The following is a 20,937-nucleotide window of genomic DNA, read 5'->3' as shown; positions in this document are numbered from 1 at the left end:
GTTGAATCTTGAAGTATTTAGTTTTTGATTTTGTTTTCGTTAAACAATGTTTCTCATTTCATGAGAACTTGGTTTTCGTTTTATGTTTTTATTTATTTAGTTTTCTTTTATGTTCCTTATTTTTGAATCGATTTTACTTAAGTTTTGGTTACAAAATAGGTACAAATCAGATATTTTAAAACTAAAGAACCAATTTTAGTCATGTTTTGGTTATAAAATAGGTAAAAATCAAGTACTTTTAAACCGAAAAACCGATTGGGACCCGAACCCGAAAGTATATTGGGTTGTACCGGTTCTTTGAAGATTTACTAACCCCGACCCGAACCCGATAGAACCCGAACCGGTTCCGAACCGAACTTTCATATAATCCGAATGGGGCTGATTTTGATAAACCCGAAAAACCGAAACCCGATTAGATAAAACCGAAACCCGATTGGGACCCCGAATGCCCAGGCCTAGACTATTGTTTTATATTTTAACTAAAGTAAAAAATGTTATAAGGTTAAGTTCATATTTTTCTCAATTCGGAGATCAAAAAATATGTTAATCTTTTCTGGCCACCTTCGTCATCGAACTCATGATCTGGAATATATACTCAATATTTTCTTTTGCCAACTCAATAGATACCATAAAATACACCAATTAAATTATTAAAATAAAGGGCCCCTAAAATAAATTAATCTTAAATGTAATTACCAATTGTACGTTAAGTTATTTCGCTCGACGCGTGTTATGTACTCAAAATATAATGAACTTATTCTGCTCGTGACGTGTTAATGTATAAAGCGTCCGTTAAACAATTCAATTATTTCGCTCGTTTAATTCTCTTCTGAGATACCGAATAGTTTTTACTGGTGCTAAATGCTGAGAGTTGAGAACAAATGCAAAAATGGAATATGCCGCGAATTTTATTGAAAATAATACTATATATACAAGCCACCCATAAAGCAAAGTCCAAAGATGGATCTACAAAACATATACTCCCAAGAAAATGATAAGAAATCCCTTATGGTGGTTTTGTAGACCACGAGTGCGGACTGTCACGGGTATTAATCTCCAGGGTCCTGCATTTTTTGTAACGATAGTGTGTGTTATTACGTAATAATTTATTATTCATGTTTTGCCATTTTGGTACCTATTACCAGGTTAGCAAATATATTATGGCGATGAACTTCTAGGCCAATTTCACATTTTTGTTCAAGACCAAAAAATAAACAATTACTCAAATTGCGCCATATAAGTTTTTTAATTCCTGGAGAAGTTTCTAAGTGCATCATGAAACTTTTTTTGGCAAATTTAATACATATATCTTTATTTGGAATATGATGAAACAATATTTTTCTTGTATAATGCATATATGATCTTATAAAGCTGATCAAATGAAAAAAACTATTATCTTGAAGTTCGGGTAAAACCCTAATTTTGAGTTAGTCTTTAGTTTATTCCATTTTAAAATATCTTCCTTTTCAAAAAGGGTTGTATCAAAATTCAAAGAAACCACATCTTTGTGATAAATACCACCGTTTATTTGATAGTAAAAGGTTGGTAAATCACAAAATATTCACCAATTTTTCTGTTCGGTTATGTATATCTTTCCAATGAAGTATTTTGATATAGATTCTTTTATTTATAAGTATAGATTCATTATTTTGTTAAAAGATATATATATATATATCATTTGACTTGATAATGATGAAACAATGTTATTTTCTTGGAATATATATGACTTGGCAAATAGTAAGTATCGTTTTCCAGTATCAATTTACGCTGGAAAAAATATACTGTATTTTAAAACGCGTGGAGGGTGAAAAACATGAAAGAGGTAACTCTGCGTTTGACCTAACAATATGTTCAAAGACTGTCTAAATTCATTAACTCCCGATGACAGAGAACATAACTCCGACTCTTTCACGAGTAGAAAATATGTGGTAAGATATTGTTGTCTGAATAGCCCTGACTTTGTCTCCACACATTATAAAAAATGTTAAAACGAAAGTGAGATATCTTTATTTCTGTCAAAAAGCTAAAACATGTGCATAATTGTGAAAAAGTTTCTTATAGGAATATATATTAATATTTTAAATATATATGAAAGACATTTAGAAGTGTGTTGCAATGGAGTATTAAATTATTTTAAATAATAAACTCATATAAATTAAAGTACCATAGTAAAAACGTCAAACCGATTGTAAAAAAAACATTTTAACCATAATTGCTATAATGTAAAATAAATATTAGTCTCCTCGTGCCACATGTTACTTAAGATTCGTTTATACGAATTAGGTATATATAATACCTGTTTAATAAAGTAAACTCATTTTTCCTATCGGCATGAAACGGTGGTAGTGAGAGAATATGGGATCATGGACCACATGTTATCCCATTCACCAATAGCCTTCCATCTATTACATCACATATCATTATCTAACGCATACTTTTTTATTCGTTTGTTAGTGTCTAGATCTTGTTCTAATTACTACTTATTTGTTTCTTTTTATTTCCTGATTAAAAAATACTGTATTTAACCTGTACTTTTTTATATGCACAACCCACCGAAGACCTCAGATCTAGTGGCCTTATATCATTTTGTTGCAACTTGCAAGGCTGCTAATAGACAATTAAAGTCTATTACATATGGGAAGCAAACATTGGGGTTAGGAGTCTCCAAGCATCTCGTAGACCATTAACATGCGTGAAATAATTTGTTTCAAGTCTTTCGTCGACTTAAAAACAAATCCTTGAACAAAATACATTTGGGAAAAAATTATCTTTGAGGCATCTACAACTCAAAGCCACAAACACTAGTTATTTGGGAGAATAAAGAAATTTTTTGCAAATGAATATTTTATTAAAGAAGCGTCAAGGAATTAATAACTTTTAATTTTGGGAAAACGACCAATTTTACATTGATGAACATATAATATACAAGAAAAAAACAGTTTTATAAAACACTAATACAAAACTGAAATTTGAATCGAAAATTAAAGTCAAGTTTAAGGGTGTTCAGTCCATACTCCATAAGTCCATATTTATGATGAGATTCGTAAAACCTAAAACTGCGTTCGAGTTGAACCAAAAATACCGTGTCATACGATTTTTTATAAAGTAAAATGCCATACGAAGATTCATTGGCTAATGATTTTTTTTTTATAAATTATGATTATGAATAGCATAAACAAATAACTCAACCTAAAGATTTATTGTTTACAATCCAAAATGGAGAGATGATAGGAAAAATGTGCTAAAATAATTCTTTAAAAAAAAATGAAAATAACCAAAGCCATCTTATGTATCCACACATTAACGCTACTACATAAGCTGAAATCAATCCTAAGTGAAAACCACTCACTACTACACTTCTTCTTGTCTTAAATAAAAACAATTCTACACTTCTAGTGCCAAAACGATGTCAAGTCCCACCAACCTACGCCCACCGCAACGACCAATACCACCGCCACCGTTGCGCTTAGCTTTCCACTGTAAATTACGTAATCCCTTTGTCTGCAGCCAGACTCATCGCTTCCTCTTCTTACCGGACTTGGACTGACTTGCCTGCGACTTGCCTGAACTGACTGATTTCCCCTTGGTTGCTGGTTCTGGTGCCTTCGGCGTCTCTTCCGATTCTGACTCCACATCGCTGTCCTTGGTCTTAGAAGCAGGTGTAGATTTTGCTTTGCCTTTAGCCGCCTTTGAATCCTTTGGTTTGTCATCCTGGGACTTCTTGCCGGACTTGGAAGCAGGAGTAGCTTTAGACTTGCTTGAACCAGCCCCACCACCCCTGAATCAGAAGCAGTAATGCTTATCAGCAAAATAATTTTAGAGACTTCCAACACATACTTAACCAATTGCTTTTAAGTTTCGCTTACTTTTTCCCTGATGCTCCAATCTTTGATTGCTTGCCTGTCTTAGCTTTCTTACTCTGGGGCCTGCATGGAGAATTACCAAGCTTGGTCATCACAATAATAGCAAATTCATCTCGTAACAATGTACCATCACATCTAACTTATTCTTTCCAATGCCAAATTAACACCAGAACTAGGGAAGTAACACTTACTCTTCTTCCTCATGACCTGTCTGATCAGCAGCTTCTTCACCCTGCTGACAGAAAATGGAAGTTACATCAAAAAGGGGAGAATGAAAAAAAAAAAAACAACTCGGAGATTAATGAAATTTAATGTATCACCTCTGTTTCTGATTCATCCAGAAAATGCCACTTCTGTTTCTTAAGATTCAAGATTTCTTGATCTCCATCATCATAGATAACCTGAAAACGAAGATAGTAACATCATATAACAAATAAAACATACCATAAAATGCATTGAATCTAACTTAAGAACATGTACAATCAATAGGCTAATGGGTCACCACAATCAAAAGAGACGGAACAAACAATAGTTATTGAGGAGACTAATAAATTACCAGATGTCTCTTCTTAGCAGAATCATATGAATCGACCACACCTTTATAATACCTGCGGAAAAACCCAATATTCAATTACAAGTATCCACAGTTACCCAAGGTGCTAGTCCAGTATCAGCTATCTAAAGGAAAATACATAGAATAGCGAACACCGTTTATGTAAATATAATTCCAATTTCCATAGAAAAAAATATATAAACAAAATGCTTACGCTTTATCAATAGGCCACCAGACCCTGACCCTCGACCCAACTATATTTCCGTCAGGGGTTTGGAGATCAGATGCCTGCAAAGGAATTGGTTCAGTATAAGGAAGGATAAAAAGAAAAACACGTACACAGCACATGAAACCAATACGAAAAAAGGATTAGAGAAAAGATACATAAGTCACACAGAAGGGAACAAACATATGTTTAAGAGAAAAGTATCCACAACATGACGAAACTAAGATGTAATCATGAACTAGTGAAAATGGCAATGGCTAGAGCATGATTTTTCCACACATTCTTTTATGCGAGCAACAATTGTAATAGGTAAGTTTACGAAAACATACTTTGCCCAGACTTCGTTTTCTCTTTGAGCTTGTATTAGGACTCTCTTCTATCGGTTCCTTCACTTCTTTCTTTGACTTTGAGGCTGACTTTCCAGAGGAAACAGCCGGCTGAAACACAATTAAACGATTTCTATAATAGTAAGAGGACAGGGAAGGCAGATAGGCATCGAATCATACAGGTCAGGGGGAAAACTTACTTTTTCACTATCACCTGAAGAATTATCATCCATGGCTTTCCCACGTCCTGTTTTTTTCTTTTCCACTTTTGGCTTTGAGGATTCTTGTACATTATCACTCTCAACTGCCTTCTTCTCTGACTGCTTTGCAGCTTTTGTCTCAGAGGTGCTTTTCTTTGAAGGAGAAACAGCAGACTTGGCTTTACTTGATGAGGCAACCTTTTTTCCGGACTTTTTTGTCACTTTAGCTTCAGAAGTGTTTGTTTCTTCGGGAGCTTCTTCGGTAACACTAGCAGCAGATGGCTTGGCCTCCTTCCCCGAGCTCTCCTTTTTCTTCTGGTTTGCGGTCGTCTTAGGCCGGGTTTCCTCAACAAGATCTTCAGCATTAGATGGAGAACTGACAGTGGCAGTTTCATCAGCTGATGGCTTGGCCTCCTTCGACGAGCTCTCCTTTTTCTTCTGGTTTGCAGTTGTCTTAGGCTGGATTTCCTCAACGAGATCTTCAGCCTTAGATGGAGAACTGACATTGGCAGTTTCATCAGATGATGACTTGGCCTCCTTCGTCGAGCTCTCCTTTTTCTTCTGGTTTGCAGTCGTCTTAGGCTGGATTTGCTCAACGAGATCTTCAGCCTTAGATGGAGAACTGACATTGGCAGTTTCATCAGCTGATGGCTTGGCCTCCTTCGTCGAGCTCCCCTTTTTCTTCTGCTTTGTAGTCGTCTTCGGCCGGATTTCCTCAACAAGATCTTCAGCCTTAGATGGAGAACTGACATTGGCAGTTTCATCAGCTGATGTCTTCGATGGAAAAGCCTGCACACTTGTTTCCTGATCATTTTCAGAAGCAGCAGCGTTAACAGATGAATCATCAGGAGGCAAACTTTGCACATCCTTGCTTTCCAAGAGTGCTTCAGGTTCAGTCTCCTCCTTGACATCTGAACTTTTTGATGAATCCACCTCTTTGACAGAACTAGGTTCTCTTTCCTGAGTTTGATGTTCAACAGTTGGTTTCTCTTCAGATGTATTATCCAAGCCAGTGTTGCTAGGATTATCAAGTTGTTCAGGCTCATCTTTAGCATTCGTATCATCTAGCTTCTTTGTAGACTCAGTATCAACAGAAGAATCATTTTGCTGCGCAATGCCATTGCTGACTCCTGACTTACTTGATTCGTCCTTAGGTGGATCAGTTCGCTCGGGTGTAGAAATTACTTCTGCCTCCTGTTTATCCTGCTGATTAAAAATAAAAACCAATGAACAATCTACTTGAGCAGTTTTGCTTCTCAATGCTGATTTAAGGGAGAAAGAAACATACCTCTACTTCTGCTTCCTTTGTTAAATGACCTTGACTATCCTGCGGGGTACAAAATTGAGAGAATGGTATAAGAGCATGCAATGTAACTCGGAGACCAAAAGATGAGGCAAAGTTCGACAGAAAAACGGGTAATATATAAAACTGACTGGGTAGAGAAACAGATTAGAAGGCTTACCTCTTTCTCATTCTCAACAAGTTGGTCCTGCTGCAAAGCACTGAATGTCCCTTCACATATCGAAGCCACTACCTTACTATACTTATCTAAAGAGACACCCGACGATTTCACTGCTTCAGTCAGATAATTTTTGAGCTTGCTAGCACATTTACTGAGAACTTGTTCTGCTAAACTCCGTGATACTTGGGGAACCTGAGGACAAGTTGAAAGAGTTACAGAAGAACATCGATTGCTGAAAATAACTACCGAGACCATCAATGTATCACCTCATCATCCTTTCTAACATAATGCAGAATTGGTGAAAGCATCTTTGGAGGTATCTCCTCGCTTTCTTCTAAAACAAGTGTCATAATGTTCTCCATAGAAGAAAATAAGTTCCCTGTATGATGGTCCCTGAAAATGTAAATAAATTAATCATCAGAAAACATGATATCTAGTGAGAAGCGTGGAGATGCACGGGAGGGAAAGTTAAAATCATGTTTCTGTAAAGAAAAAGTAATCAGTCACAAAATAGATTATCTGATGTGCTGAGTGGTAACAACAGCATCTAAAAATCAATGTGGCATAAGGAATCTGAAGGAACAACAGTTTAGGATAATAAGCAATGCACACAAATTGGAAGATGTCGCTAATTTATGTCGTATATTTCCTGGACCTTAAATTGGAAGCTAAAAGAAAACTTTTGACGATATTAGAACTGTTGCTAAGTTCAACTATAATAATATCACATGGATTTAGATTAGAATGTACCTAACGGCCTTCAAGAAGTTTTGGAACATCTCGATAAGAAGTGAATCACATTCAAGATCCAACATCACAACGCACGATCTGACCTTGGCCACAGTTTCAAGGATCGAGGTCCTTTTGGAATAGGAGCGACTAGAGTCGTCGTCTAAATTTTCAAATGATGATACGATTAGCTTAAATACTTCCTGCGCATGAATAGAAGAAAAGAGTCAGCAACCATTCAATCACCTTTATGCCCATTCCCTCAAGAAAAATTACCAAACAATAACATACCCTCATCTTATCATCATCATAAGGAGCATCCGGAGCAGTTATTCTAGTAATCTCACTGATGCAGGCAGCGACTGCAACTTTCACATCGATATCAGAATGCTTGACGAGTTTCCCATCGACTAATGCTGTCATCAATGGAGAGAGCGCATTCTGCATTGAGGCAGGAGGTGACTGCTCAACATCTACTAAGCAAGTGAAGATTTTCTGCAGCGAAATACAAAAGGAATATCAAAAACACAAGAATTCAAAAATCACACCATCCCCACCACCCACTTGGATCTGAAAACCAGTCCACAAAACCAAGGCATAGAACAGTAAATGAAGTAGTGGAATTATGAGATGAATGTCATTCCTCAACGCTGATCTAGAAAGTAATCTCTTTTAACTCGCTAAAAGTCGTTCTTCAATGTTAGAACAGAAAATCACAAATACATACATGTAAGAGAAGAGTTGAAGCACAAGAAAATATCCTAGAAACACTTAGAACACCTCACTTGCTTATCATCTTAGTGATAAAGATCTTGTTTTTGTGTGTCTGTGTGTGTGCAAATCTATCAAAGATCAGAATCAGATACCACAAACTAGAAAACTAATCCCCCAGACTTATGTACATCGCACATCCTTCCAATTAAAAAAATTATTCAGAAGCCAATTTAATGACAAAACAAAAAAAATAGTTTTTGAAAGAGCACAACAGTTCAAGCAGCCTCTGTAACCCAGAATCTGATAACCGTTGCTTAATCGATACACATATCAATTCCGAAACAGAGAGATCATCCTAAGCAAGATCTAAACAGCAATGCAGTAGATTCACAGAGCCTAACGAAGAAATCAACAAGCGAAATGACGCAAATCGAGAAATCTAACACTAAAGACATGCACACAGTTAGCATTGAGAAGAAGGGAGCTCACGTCAAGGAGAGGAAGAAGCTCATCGAGTGAAGAAGGTGGATCAACAAGCTTTTCCCCTGCTTCCAGAATCTGATTCTCGATCTCTTTCTCAGAATCCGACATCACTCTCCTCTCCTCTCTCGTGGTGCGTATCTAACAATCAGATCTCTACAAATCCCTAGCCGGATTAAGCTAAGAAGCTACGAGAGAATCACGCCTAGGGTTTTCTCCTCTCCTCTCTTCTCTTTTTTTTTCTTTTTCTCAGTTTGCCGGAAACCAAAATTAAAATTAAAGAACGCGAGAACCCACAAGCGCCGTTAAAAAAGATATATATAATAATCTTCTAAAATCATTTATTTAACTGGTCGTGGTCATGGATGTGTTTCCATCTTTTAATTTTTACTGTTCTCTTTTTGGGCTTTCTTTATAAGGGAATCCAGTATTGTGATCTTTTTCCCCCTTTACTCCGGATTTCACTAGGATTTTTATTAACTCTGGTTAGCTACATGATTGGCTTTCAAGTCCGATTATGAAAATGTTTTTGATACATGAAAATTCTCAAAGGAACTGAGAGTTTACAGATTTGCTTCAGCATGAGACTGGATATAAGAGTTAAAGAGTTCATCTATGATTTATAACAAGCTAATTTTGCTTTAAAAGTTCTCATGATTTTTTTTTCTATATATGTAAATAGTTTGCGATATAAATAGAATTCCTAAAATAAACATACATCGTTAAATTTTTGATAATATATTGGAAAATTATATATCTGTTAATAATTTCAAATTAGGATATTGGATGCAGTGGCGGCACTAAGGGGAAGATCTAGAAGTTTAGGCTTCTGGTCTTATTTTATTTAAGTATGTAACTGAAAATTAATTCACTATATTTTAATTAGTCTAGTGGTTTGTAGAGTAATTTGTGATGATCAGATAAATTGTTCGATTCTTCTCTTCAACAATTTCATTAAAGAAAATTTCTAAAATGACTTTTAATAAATAGGCCTTAATTTCATAAGGCCGGTACTAATTACTCCCTCTGTTTTTTAAAGATGGATGTTCTAGAAAAATATTTTGTTTCCAAAAGATGTATTTTTCATGTTTTCAAAGCATATTTTGTCAACTAATAATGAAAAATTGTGTGTTTCAAAAATATTAATTACATTTCTTTTAATCCTATTGGTTTAAAAATATAAGAAATATAAAGTTACAAAAAACTATGCATTAATAACTAAGTTTTAATATGGTTTCTTAATAAGTGTGAAAATCCTAAAACATTCATCTTTCAAAAACAGAGGGAGTATATGTTTACTACTATAAAACATTTTCATTAAATGGTTACGAGAAACGAAATTTTGTTTTTGTTTTCATGATTAAAGATACATGTAATGTTAATGCAATCATTTCATTTATACATTTGTTAACAATATTTATTTACTAAACAAATGCATCAGCATTAGAAACTTTAGTATAGTTATAAGAGTCAGTCAAATACTCAAATTTGGAAAGCAAGAATGAAATCTGCATTTGTAGAAACAAAGTATTTCCTTTGAAAATTATCTAAGCATTTATTGATTTTGTAGACTTTAGATAAAATCTAGTACTATAAACAGTTTCCAGCTTTAATTTCTTAAGATACTATAAAAATAAAAATAGTTCTAGTGCATCTTTCTTTGGTGTTTTTGGGGCTGAAGAAGTTTGATGGTGGATGGGCTTTTGTTCCAGTTACTAAACAATCCAGCCCAATAGTTTATCGGGCTATGTCTGAAGTCTAGCCCAATAATTTACGACTGAGTCGAGTCCGACTGCTAATCCAGAAACCACATGAAGCACAGAATCGCAAGAACTTGATGGGCCAAAATTCAAAGTCGACCCAAACTTAAACCACTTGCATCGTTCTATTCGAGCTTGGAAGCCTGGAATATGGTCGAATAGTGAAATACAGTATATATGATCGATCATTGGTGGTGGGACTGAAGATCATTTTATCATGGTGAAGTCGTGGGGAATTGATCGAGTTCACATTCTCTCAGAAATAGACAACGACAAGTTAAAGCTGTTAGGAGACTTTTTTTAGCACATAGAATCAAATCTCTAACAGTGTGAATGCATTAATATGAGAGAATAATTTGATATGTCACGAACATGTTTAGCGCATCTGCCTCTCTATTGCTATTCTTACATCTACTCAGCTGTCAAAGAGTATATATAAATAGGTTTAAGTTGAAAAATATATTATCCATTCGCTATCATGTGGTTATACTACCAAAGTAAATTTTATATGCCAGTAGCCTGGTTGTGAGTAGGTCTCAAGTGGCTTAAGCTAGACACGTATATCATTATCAAATATCAATTAATCGAGTTTGAAAAGACACTAACCATAAGAAAGAGGATACCTATTCTAGTAGTATAATAATTAGCGGGAAATGAAAATGTAATAGATAAGTATAAAGTCCATCCATATACTGATATACATAGACAGCTAGTGCAGCTTTAGTAGTATCCACAGAAGAGTGTATTCCATTACATTAAATCATATCAAACCAAATAAAATAGGCTACCTTTAATGATAGCAGTCACACTCTCCACATGCCTCTCCCACCGTTCATTTATGTTCTTAATTATTTGGGACCATAGTTAAAGTAGTTATAGGGTTTTTATCAGAAGGAAAAACATAGAAAAAATGTATAAACATACTCGAATGTTTTACTTTTTAAGTATGTGAATACTCACGATCCAGAAAAAAATATATACACACCATATTATAAGACTAGAAAAGCTGATAAAATTGGTAGATGTAAAAGCTAACAAAGCCCATAACTTTATAACATACCACTAAGGCTAGTAGACGTAGTGGGTATTTTTACTTTTAACAAAACCACTCACTCAAACAAAAAAGTAACTCCACATGGAAAATTCAACGACACGTCGTACGTAGGGTACACCGTACACTATATGCTAATTAGATTGTGTCTGCTTGGCTGTTTTCAGAAGCTGAATAGATCTGTCGAAGCAACGCTCTCCTTCTGTTTTCGTGGAACTGCTTCAGAATGACACCTACAAGACGTGCTGCTTGGTTATTTTCTACTTATTAAAAATAAATTCGCTACGAAACAAAACAAGAATAAACAAATGTAGTTAGATCCACAGATCCAAATTTCTCCACGCCGCCACATTGTTTATTCAGGCATTACTCTATTTTCTATTCGGAAAACGATGGCACAACCATAAACTATTGTCTCAAAAGACTCCAAAACTCTATTTAAGACATATTTTACCGAGACAATAAAATCAAAATTAAATACAAACAATAAAAGCATAGGCAAGAGTGGACCGAGCCATACTTTAGAAAAAGAAAATGACCGACACTTTAGGTTGGCACTTTGGTAATTTTTCAAGATTCAAGATATGTGGGTGGGGTCTCGATGATGTCTGATAAACTGGTGAAGTGCATGTGAGTGACTACGTCATTGCCCTCTAACTTTCCATGAATTTATAATTGATGCCACTGTCAGTCAGTGAGAGACAGAGCATGGAATCAAAAAGCCTTGTGAAGAAAGTTAACCAAACTTATTATCAATGTGACAATCTCTACTTAATTTAATTAGAAATTAATGATTAATGATGAAACACTTACATATTCAAAAGGGCCAAACTTATTATCAATGTGAAATCTCTAATTAATTTAATTAGAAAGTAATGACTAATGATGAAACACTTACATTCTCAAAAGGGAAGGCTCTTTGAAGTGGAGCTTATAGAGAGTGATTTAAAATGCTCCGAAGGAACAAACTCTTGTGGCAAATTAGCTCTCTTTGCTATTCTCTTCATGTTGTTTTGTAAACTCTGTTGCACTAACTGCTTCACTGCTTTCCTCTCTTCGCTCATCATCAAATCGCTTTCCTCGTGGTCCAAACCGTTGCTTCTGGTACCGTAGATAGGTGCGGATAAGGCTCCGCATGATCCGGTACTATCCAACACTTGCTTCCCTTTGTCTACCCTAAGACACTCTAATATCCTCGAGGCTCTCTTTTGAGACAATGCACTTCCCAAAAGGGTCAACTCTAGCAACGACGATTCGATTCCCGCCTCGATCATTGCTTGTCTATCTCCATACCCTTTGTGAGCCATCAACATTAGTATGTAAGTGGCCTTCTCTTGGCATCCGGGAGAGTCGGTCCAGTTCAGTACATCAACCAAAACCGGAAACGCGTCGCACACTGAACTGATCGCTTTCCTTCCTTCTGGGACTGCCACTATATTGCTCAAGATAGCGAGGATCCTCTCGCTCACTTCCATATCTCCCAGTGTGTTTAAGAGATACGTGATTAAATCCGTTTCGAGGATGAATGAAACGTTTGGTTGGTAGATTGAGAGGTTGTAGAGAGCTCTTAACGCGTCTTCTCTAGCTTGTGAGCTGCTTGTTTCGTCTAGATTCTGAAGAGTTTTGACTAGGAAGATGATTGCTCCTGAAGAACCGATGATTGGTTTGTTTGAGTCTAATGCGCTTAATCCGAGGAAGTTAGCGACCACAGCTTCTGCGATAGACTGATCAGGTGTGTTTGGAGACTCGATTAGCTTCAGCATTTTGTGAACCGCACCTGCTTTTACAATAGCTGCTTTGTTCCTGCAAAAGAAAAAAGGTTTTGAGATTACTTCAGAATCAAGGAAGGTCTAAAAATGGATAAACGATTGAAATAAATGCTTCAAATTATGCACATTGTTCATATTTTAAAAAGAAGGATGAAACCAATTTAATTTTGGCCGACAAACACATAAATTATTTCACCCAAACAAACAAACAAAGACGAAAATATTCACATAAAAACAAAAACAACAACAATAATGTAGTAAAAACAGTAACAAACATCAAACAATGTCGTAAGAAAACAGTGAAAGACACCAAACAATGTAGTAAAAAGAACAGTAAAAAAACATCAAACAATGTAGTAAAAAGAACTGTAATAAACTTACGCGTCGTTACCGATGCCTAGATTGAGCAGAGCGTACAGTGAAGCGATCCGAGCGTCTGCGTCTCGCGACTCGTCGTCGATCATGCTAACCAGCGGCGGAATCGCGCCGAGCATCGCTAGCGTCACTCTCGCCTCCGGATCCTCCTTCGCCAGCAACCGCACCTCGCTCGCCGCCGCTATTTTCTTCCGACATTCTCCGCCTTCATCATCTCCACGCGCCGCCGCAGCCTGCAGCTCTCCGACCACGCGCTTCAGCGCGTCGAGAGCTTCCTCCTTCATCTTTGTCTCCACGTCAGCTTCCACCTCCGCAAGATTCAGCAGATCGCAGAGCTTCTCCGACTTCTTCCCTTTCTCCTCGAACGCTGCGCCATTCAACGCCGCGGCGATGGTATTGGCTTTGACCGTTGACTTCTTCTCCGTCGTCACCGTGACGTAGCTTCTTTCTTCTTTCTCCTCTTCTCGGAGCTCGTGACGGTAACGCGAGCTGCCGCCGCAGCTAACGGCGTTTAAGATCTTTCTTCTGAATGCGGATCTTGAGAAGGTGCTCCAGAGGCGGAAGTGGTAGCCGGAGGAAGTGGTGGGAGGAGGGTCGTGAATGAGGGAACCGATGTTGTTCCGGTGACACTTAGCCATTGTTATCTCTGATCAGTTCTCAAGCTAACGTACATTGGTACAAGACAAGCAAAGAGTGCGGAACAAGATTTTTTCTACTTCCTTTTTTTTTTTCCTTTTTTTCTTGAGAATGAGTTTTTTTGTTTGTTTATTGAGAAGCGAAAACAGAGGAGACGAAAGATGAACTTTGAGATTAGCGAACTGAACTGTTTGACTGTTGATTTATTCTTTTTTGGGTTTACCCTAAGGTTGTGTTTGGATACAAACACTAACTAGTCCGCGGATAAGAGTCAGGTATATCTTGACTATTTATATTTTGAGTCTTATATTTTTGATAATGTTTGTTTATATGAATTTCAGGTGTATGAATTATTTATGAGTTATTACAAAAGTTGAATAACTATATGCTAACGTGAATAATGTCTTTTTATTTTTAACAGCCTTAGAATTCTTTTTGCTTTTAACAGCTTTAATTAATCTATTGAAATTTATTCCAAAAATTGTATGTATATGAAGAGTACAGTGATTTATGTTAACGTGAATAATTTTTTTTAACAGCTGTAGAACAATGTCCAAAGAAACTTTCTGTTTTACATTGGTTTTTAATAGTATCACTCCTACTCATATGGTTTAGTATTCAAATAATCCATTTTGGTTCGAACCAGATCCTTTTTTCTTTTTCATGAATATGGCAAATTCATGAACATGTGCTCCTGATTGAGTCATTCGGAGCTCGTTTTGGCGAGGAGACCTGGTTGAGATGAGCTATCCCAGTACTTAGGCGACTGATTGGTTCCCTTGGCAAGTTTACCTCTTTTATCTTTTGCAGGAAATGAAGTATTTGTATTTGGATTCACCTTCACTGCAGCCCGTCTTGTCTGAAGGCAATGAGTCGTCGAGTCTGTGAGGTTTGATTTAGAAAATTTTGGTTAATTCGAACTTGTAATTGACGCTGTAATGCCGGTTTCTGAATTATCAATAAAATCGTAAATATTAAAAAATAAAATACATCATCTTTGAAATATATAGCTCGCTATGAGATGGATTTTGGTTGGTGCAATTGCGTATTTTACTTTACCCTTTATGGGCATTAATGTGTTATGGAAAAGTTATTCGGTGAGGCCATCACTGATTAAAGAACTAAGGCAAAAACCAGTTAATAGAAAATACTAAAGAGAAATGATAGGAGAGTACAAGAGAACGGTGAGACCATTACTGATTTCAACCGTTGAGATTTATCAATGTGTCAGTGAAGCTTCTCATACAATACAAGTCCCATCGTGTTATGTTGCATAATAAAGTGCTACTGTTGAGGTCATTTCGTTGTTTCTTACAATAATCATTTATATATATATATATTTTTTACCAAAAAGAAAGAAGATATATATATATATATATAATATATACCACATTTTATTGATTTATTATTATTTTATTTTTTTGGTTTATTTTCTAGCAATAAGAACTTCATACTTATCTGACGTAATGGACAACCATTGGGAGTATTCGATAATGATTCATCTGTGTTGTTTTTTTCTTTTTTTGAAAAGATTCATCTGTGTTGTTTGCTTAACAACTATCTCAATTCTCAACCTTCTTCTGGATCGCACTACAGATCTCATGGAGTATCCATCCAATATTAAAATTGTTTAGCTCCACATTTTTTTTTGAAAGAATGTTAAAATTTTATTCATCTAAAAAATTTTAATTACAGAAAAGTTTCTGCTTCTTTTCTACAAAGTATTACTCATAATCATTTTTTCAAAAAAAAAAAAAGTATTACTCATAATCTAAATGGACTTAAATTGTTTTTTTTCAAACCACATTTCCATAACCTTCTCATACTTCCCATTTGATCTTCTTCTCAAAGACGTGACTCTGTTTTTAACCAGCTTAATTAATCTTGCAATCAAACAATTCGCGGGCTGAAAAAGATCCCCCACTCTTCTTACATTTCTCTCATGCCATAAAGCATAAATCACAGCTTGTCTCCACATTTTCTTATGGTTAAGTTACAACTTCGTGGACAAAACTAGTCTTCTTTATTTTCTTGGTTTGGGAGACATTCCATTTATCAATATCATCCTATTTGTTTTGTAGCCGCCTTCTTCATTGAAACAAGAACATACTCGAGTATCACATTATAGAGACTTCATGTTGTTTTCAAAAATTTAATATAATAACATGCAAATTCTGTTTAGTACCGATGTTATAGTTATATCTACTCAACTACCTGGTACATACACCAAATACGTGACTTAACTTGCACTGATTCAGCATAAACTTTTTAACGTAGTATTAATTACGAAATGTATTCATATTGATTAACCATCGGGACTTTAGTTATGAACATTGAATAGATTGTTTTACTCATAAGTCGTAAAACACCATTTACTATTATAGTCACCAAAATTCACGTCCACTTGGACTTGTCAACCTGTAAACTTCTTTATATTTGGCAACAGTATGTAAAAAGCTTATGGGCATTAACCAACACAAACAACTTTATGGGGTATGTAAATCCAGAACACTATCAAATGATAGAAGAACCCTTAGAAATATTAGTCAAAAAAAAATTCCCTTAGAAATATCATCAGTGCCAAATATACATCTCAAGCTGGTTAACAGGAGATCACTCAAAAACATTGACGAATCATGCGAACCCAAAAAAGTCCGACCTAGTCTTAGAAGACGAAAATAGTACTCCTATTTCGACAAGATGAACTCAAGTGAAACATTAAATACTGAACTTATTGAATGCTTTTAAATATTCTACTCCGGCGTTTAACTCACACGTACAATCAAGATTCCTTTCCGGCATGCACTTTGGCAAATAGAACACAATAACACAGGAGATACACATCTACATTGTCTTCAGCATATAGCCCACGTTGATGACTATCGAAAGTTCTAACGATTTTGATACATGACTTTCAATATATGTCCTTGTTTAATCATTATTCGTTCTAGGCTTATATGCCACAAATGCATTGATCTGTACATAAAAAACTTTCTACTATCATTTGCAGCATATGCATATATATATATATATATATTCAAAGATTAAGTTTATTGAAGACATGTTCGAACCCAAATGAATCTCAAGAACGGGCGAAGGATAAAACTCTTTATAATCAACTTCCCAACGAATCTCAAGTCACTGCCATCGAGATTGATCCATGGATTGAGAATTGTATACGTGTTATTCTTTCTCAATATTTCATGTTCTATTAAGTACGTATATCAACGACTTCAATATATCATCATAGTATAAATATATATGACATATAAATTTGAAACAAATTTGTATCAAATAAGTTAGTATATATTTTAGCTAAGTTAGCTGCTTTAGTCATACACAATAATAGTAACTTAAATATGAAAAGATCAAATACATTAAAAACAGGAGAGGATGACAACATCTCTTTCTAGATCTCAGCATCACACTACTTTCCCAACATGCATGTAACTTCAAGGCACATGTGCCCTTGTATACCATCCATTGTTTGCCTTATTATAGCTTTGCACTCATGACCCCTGTGGGTTTTGAAAATCGTGTAGAAGATTGCATTACTCGACTTCAGCTTCATACTCGGCTCCACATCTTCCTTTGTACGCACCACTACTTTCTTCACCTCCAACGGCAAATAAGTTTCCTGCAAGACAGACAGACACGGTCAAACAAAAACTTTTGTTGAAACAAGGCAAGAGTTTATGAATTCACATGTCTACTCTATGTTTTTTATCCTCACCATGTCGGGCCGCTCTGAGGACAATGCAATTTCAGCGTAAAGATTAAGCCATTCGTTATCCTGCAGTTCTGAGTCCTTCACCACATGGAACTGAAGCTTATTAACTCCGATAAGTGCATCATCATCATCCTGTAGCCAATTGGGCATCTTACCTGTGTAGAATTCATCTACAGCATCTGGTCCCATAGCCATGGGTAACGTTCTGCTTCTGTAACGTTTCTCTAAAATGATTAACTCATATTCAAAAGAAGACAGCTATTATCCTAGAATATGAAACAATAGAAAAACTTTGGTTACAAAAAAAAAAAGGGGGGGGGGGGGGGTTAAAGTTACTACCAGCAGCAGGCACTTGAGGCTTTATCCTGCATTGTTTAGTGATCAATCTCAACCGCTCTTTGTTCTTGGTGGAAGAATCCCAAAAGCAACAAGTGAATTGTTGTTGTCTGGATCCACGGCCTCCAAAGTAATATAGTAATTGACAAATGAAACTGCTTCTGCGTTAACTTTCTCTACACTCCTGAATTGTAAATTTGTCCCCTACAATAAGGAAAATCATCAAAACCAAAGAGAGGCTAATAAGAGTGAGAAAAAAGGGAGAATTTATAATTACCTTGTCAATATTGTAACAGCTTAGCCAAGGGTGTGTCGGAGTCATTACATCCACAGGGCATTATCCCACCAAATGGATGATAGAAAAAATCAACGTCGAAACCCTACGCACAAAATTCAAAGTCATTAATCCAAAACCCTGAAAGGAAGAAAAAAAGGCACAAGGTTTAAGGAGAATTTACATCAGAATCCCTAACTTGCTGAAGATACTTGGCCTTTTCCACCGGATCCATCTCGTCGTCGGCTGAAGAATAATAGTAGTCGTAGCCAGAATCTTCTTTTACTGGTGGTGCAGGCGGAGAAGACGATTCCACCTTCCGTTCATCCAGCCATAGCTTGGCCTCATCCAGCATAACATCGTACATTTTTCCGATCTCACCTAATTGCTAGCAAACTCGTCCAGAGAGATTATGAAACCGACACTAGGGCTTTTCTAATCGCAACTTTGGTGATTATTTCTTTCTTTCTTTTTTTTTTGTTCTTATTCACCTCAGATTTAGACTTAAACCTCTCAACTTTTAATTCTCAGTCTATTTTCCTCCAAACTCTTAATTTGATCATTTAACCACCCAAACTTACAAATTTTACCCAAATTTTCATCTATAGTTTAATTTATTTTTCACAAATAATTTCATATTTTCTGAAATCTATGCGGATTAAATTGTGTTTCATGTGTTAAACTGAAGGGAATATGGTCCGAAGCCTAAAAGAATCCTAACTCAATGGTACTGCATTTCCTTCATTTCTCCAAATCATGTTTTGGTTCAGCTTTCCAATACACATATGTCATATTTGCTATTATATTTGGATGTACCATCGACGTACAATATCTAAATACAGCATTTAAATGTGTATTCAAACGTGTTTGTTTTATAGTTTGTACTAGGTTAATATCCGAGTCTTGCGCGAGACGAACATTATATATATTATTTTTATGTATTATATTTTTTTCACATATTTATATATAATAAATATATATTAAATAATTAAACAGTAACTATTACATATATAATTAAATTAATGTGAACACATAAATAAATTTTGTTAATCCAAATAATTACTTTTTCTATTTAATATTGTATATAATTATATTGTATATAATTAAATTTAAATTTTGTTAATCCAAATAAATAAATAATATTAAATGATACTTTCTACTCATATGGTTATTTTATCATTTGTATTTATTTTAACAAAAACTTTAAATAATTGATAACAAAATTTTCATTATGTGATTAATAGTTTTAGTAATTTTTAAAAAATTCAAAGGTAAGTTTAAAATTTAAATATTAAGTTATCAATATTTGTTCAATAACTTTTACCAAAATATTTGTTCAAAGCAAATTTTGAAATTAAAATTTTTATATATTTTAGATGGTATATAGTTTAATTTTAATATATATATCTTTTAAACTTAATCTATAAAGGTAAATTTTTAGAATCGAGCTCTCACGTAAAAAGTTAGAATGGTTAATATCTATAATGTTTATACCCTTAATGAATAAAATGTATAACTAAATTAAAAAAATAAAAACGAAATTTTAATTTATTTGATTAGATAATTGATTAAAATTAATAATAGTAAGAATTATCCAAAATCTGAAAATATGATTTAGAATAGAGATAATTTTTGTATATATTGTATTGTTATCTAAAAAAGTCTTGTAGTAACAAGTTAAAAAACATGGATTATATAACTAAATATTAATCAATTAAAATGTATAACTAAATTAAAAAATAAAAACGAAATTTTAATTTATTTGATTAGATAATTGATTAAAATTAATAATAGTAAGAATTATCCAAAATCTGAAAATATAATTTAAAAAGAAAGATAATTTATGTATATATTGTATTGTTATCTGAAAAAGTATTTTAGAAAAAAGTTAAAACATGAATTATATAACTAAATATTAATCAAATTAAATTCTTAATTATATAATTAAAAATAGAATATTGAATTATCCAAAATCTAAAATATAATTAAAAAAGATAATTTCTCTATATATATATATATATATATATTGTATTGTTATCTGAAAAAGTGTTTTAGTAAAAAGTTAAAACATGAATTATATAACTAAATATTAATCAAATTAAATTTTTAATTATATAATTAAAAATAGAATATTGAATTATCCAAAATCTAAAAATATAATTAAAAAAAGATAATTTCTCTCTATATATATATTGTATTGTTATCTGAAAAAAATATGTTAGTAAAAAGTTAAAAACATAAATTACATAATTAAATATTAATCAAATAATTTTTTTAGTTATATAATTAAAACTATAATATTAAGTTATTTAAGATTTATTTTAATATATAATGAATATAGTGTACAAATTTTTTTTCAAAAATTATGAAAATGTTTAAGCCTGCATCGCGGGCAAAACACCTAGTATTTATTAAATGAGAATACTTACTTATATGATTTTGTAATTATTTA

At 34.3% G+C, this 20,937-nt stretch overlaps 3 protein-coding genes across 6 annotated transcripts; all 3 read right to left on the bottom strand.

Moving 5' to 3' along the window:
- Positions 1–3,128: 3,128 nt before the first annotated feature.
- On the bottom strand, positions 3,129–9,067 carry LOC103851468 (DNA ligase 1). Of its 3 annotated transcripts, none has more exons than XM_009128325.3 (14): positions 8,564–9,067; positions 7,652–7,855; positions 7,382–7,563; positions 6,898–7,024; positions 6,632–6,823; positions 6,457–6,495; positions 5,169–6,374; positions 4,972–5,079; positions 4,631–4,704; positions 4,420–4,471; positions 4,184–4,264; positions 4,055–4,098; positions 3,867–3,926; positions 3,129–3,778 (listed from the first exon to the last, which is right to left on the bottom strand). In XM_009128325.3, the coding sequence occupies exons 1-14, from the start codon at positions 8,663–8,665 to the stop codon at positions 3,514–3,516; spliced, it is 2,736 nt and encodes a 911-aa protein (XP_009126573.1). In that variant the 5' UTR covers positions 8,666–9,067; the 3' UTR covers positions 3,129–3,513. The 3 variants fall into 3 exon arrangements, with proteins under 3 accessions (XP_009126573.1, XP_009126577.1, XP_009126585.1); XM_009128329.3 differs by having other exon boundaries at positions 4,055–4,095; positions 8,564–9,064; XM_009128337.3 differs by having other exon boundaries at positions 5,169–6,371; positions 8,564–9,063.
- Positions 9,068–11,216: 2,149 nt separating this feature from the next.
- On the bottom strand, positions 11,217–14,387 carry LOC103851456 (U-box domain-containing protein 14). 2 transcript variants are annotated; one of them, XR_629776.3, is made up of 4 exons: positions 13,516–14,387; positions 12,264–13,168; positions 11,886–12,049; positions 11,217–11,598 (listed from the first exon to the last, which is right to left on the bottom strand). XR_629776.3 is itself a non-coding variant. In XM_009128311.3 (3 exons), exons 1-2 carry the CDS (start codon positions 14,145–14,147, stop codon positions 12,268–12,270), a joined length of 1,533 nt encoding a protein of 510 aa, XP_009126559.2. In that variant the 5' UTR covers positions 14,148–14,387; the 3' UTR covers positions 11,217–11,598; positions 12,264–12,267. The 2 variants fall into 2 exon arrangements, 1 of the variants encoding a protein (XP_009126559.2); XM_009128311.3 differs by lacking the exon at positions 11,886–12,049.
- A 1,308-nt stretch (positions 14,388–15,695) lies between these two features.
- On the bottom strand, positions 15,696–19,589 carry LOC103851445 (UPF0725 protein At2g20620). Its single transcript, XM_033285803.1, has 5 exons — positions 18,670–19,589; positions 18,496–18,591; positions 18,305–18,415; positions 17,879–18,133; positions 15,696–17,782 (listed from the first exon to the last, which is right to left on the bottom strand). Exons 1-5 carry the CDS (start codon positions 18,850–18,852, stop codon positions 17,573–17,575), a joined length of 855 nt encoding a protein of 284 aa, XP_033141694.1. The 5' UTR covers positions 18,853–19,589; the 3' UTR covers positions 15,696–17,572.
- Positions 19,590–20,937: the final 1,348 nt, after the last annotated feature.

This window comes from Brassica rapa, chromosome A01, assembly GCF_000309985.2.
Source record: "Brassica rapa cultivar Chiifu-401-42 chromosome A01, CAAS_Brap_v3.01, whole genome shotgun sequence".
Classification (NCBI taxonomy): domain Eukaryota; kingdom Viridiplantae; phylum Streptophyta; class Magnoliopsida; order Brassicales; family Brassicaceae; genus Brassica; species Brassica rapa.
Note: the sequence above shows the minus strand (reverse complement) of the source record. Positions and strands in the feature narration are given on the sequence as shown.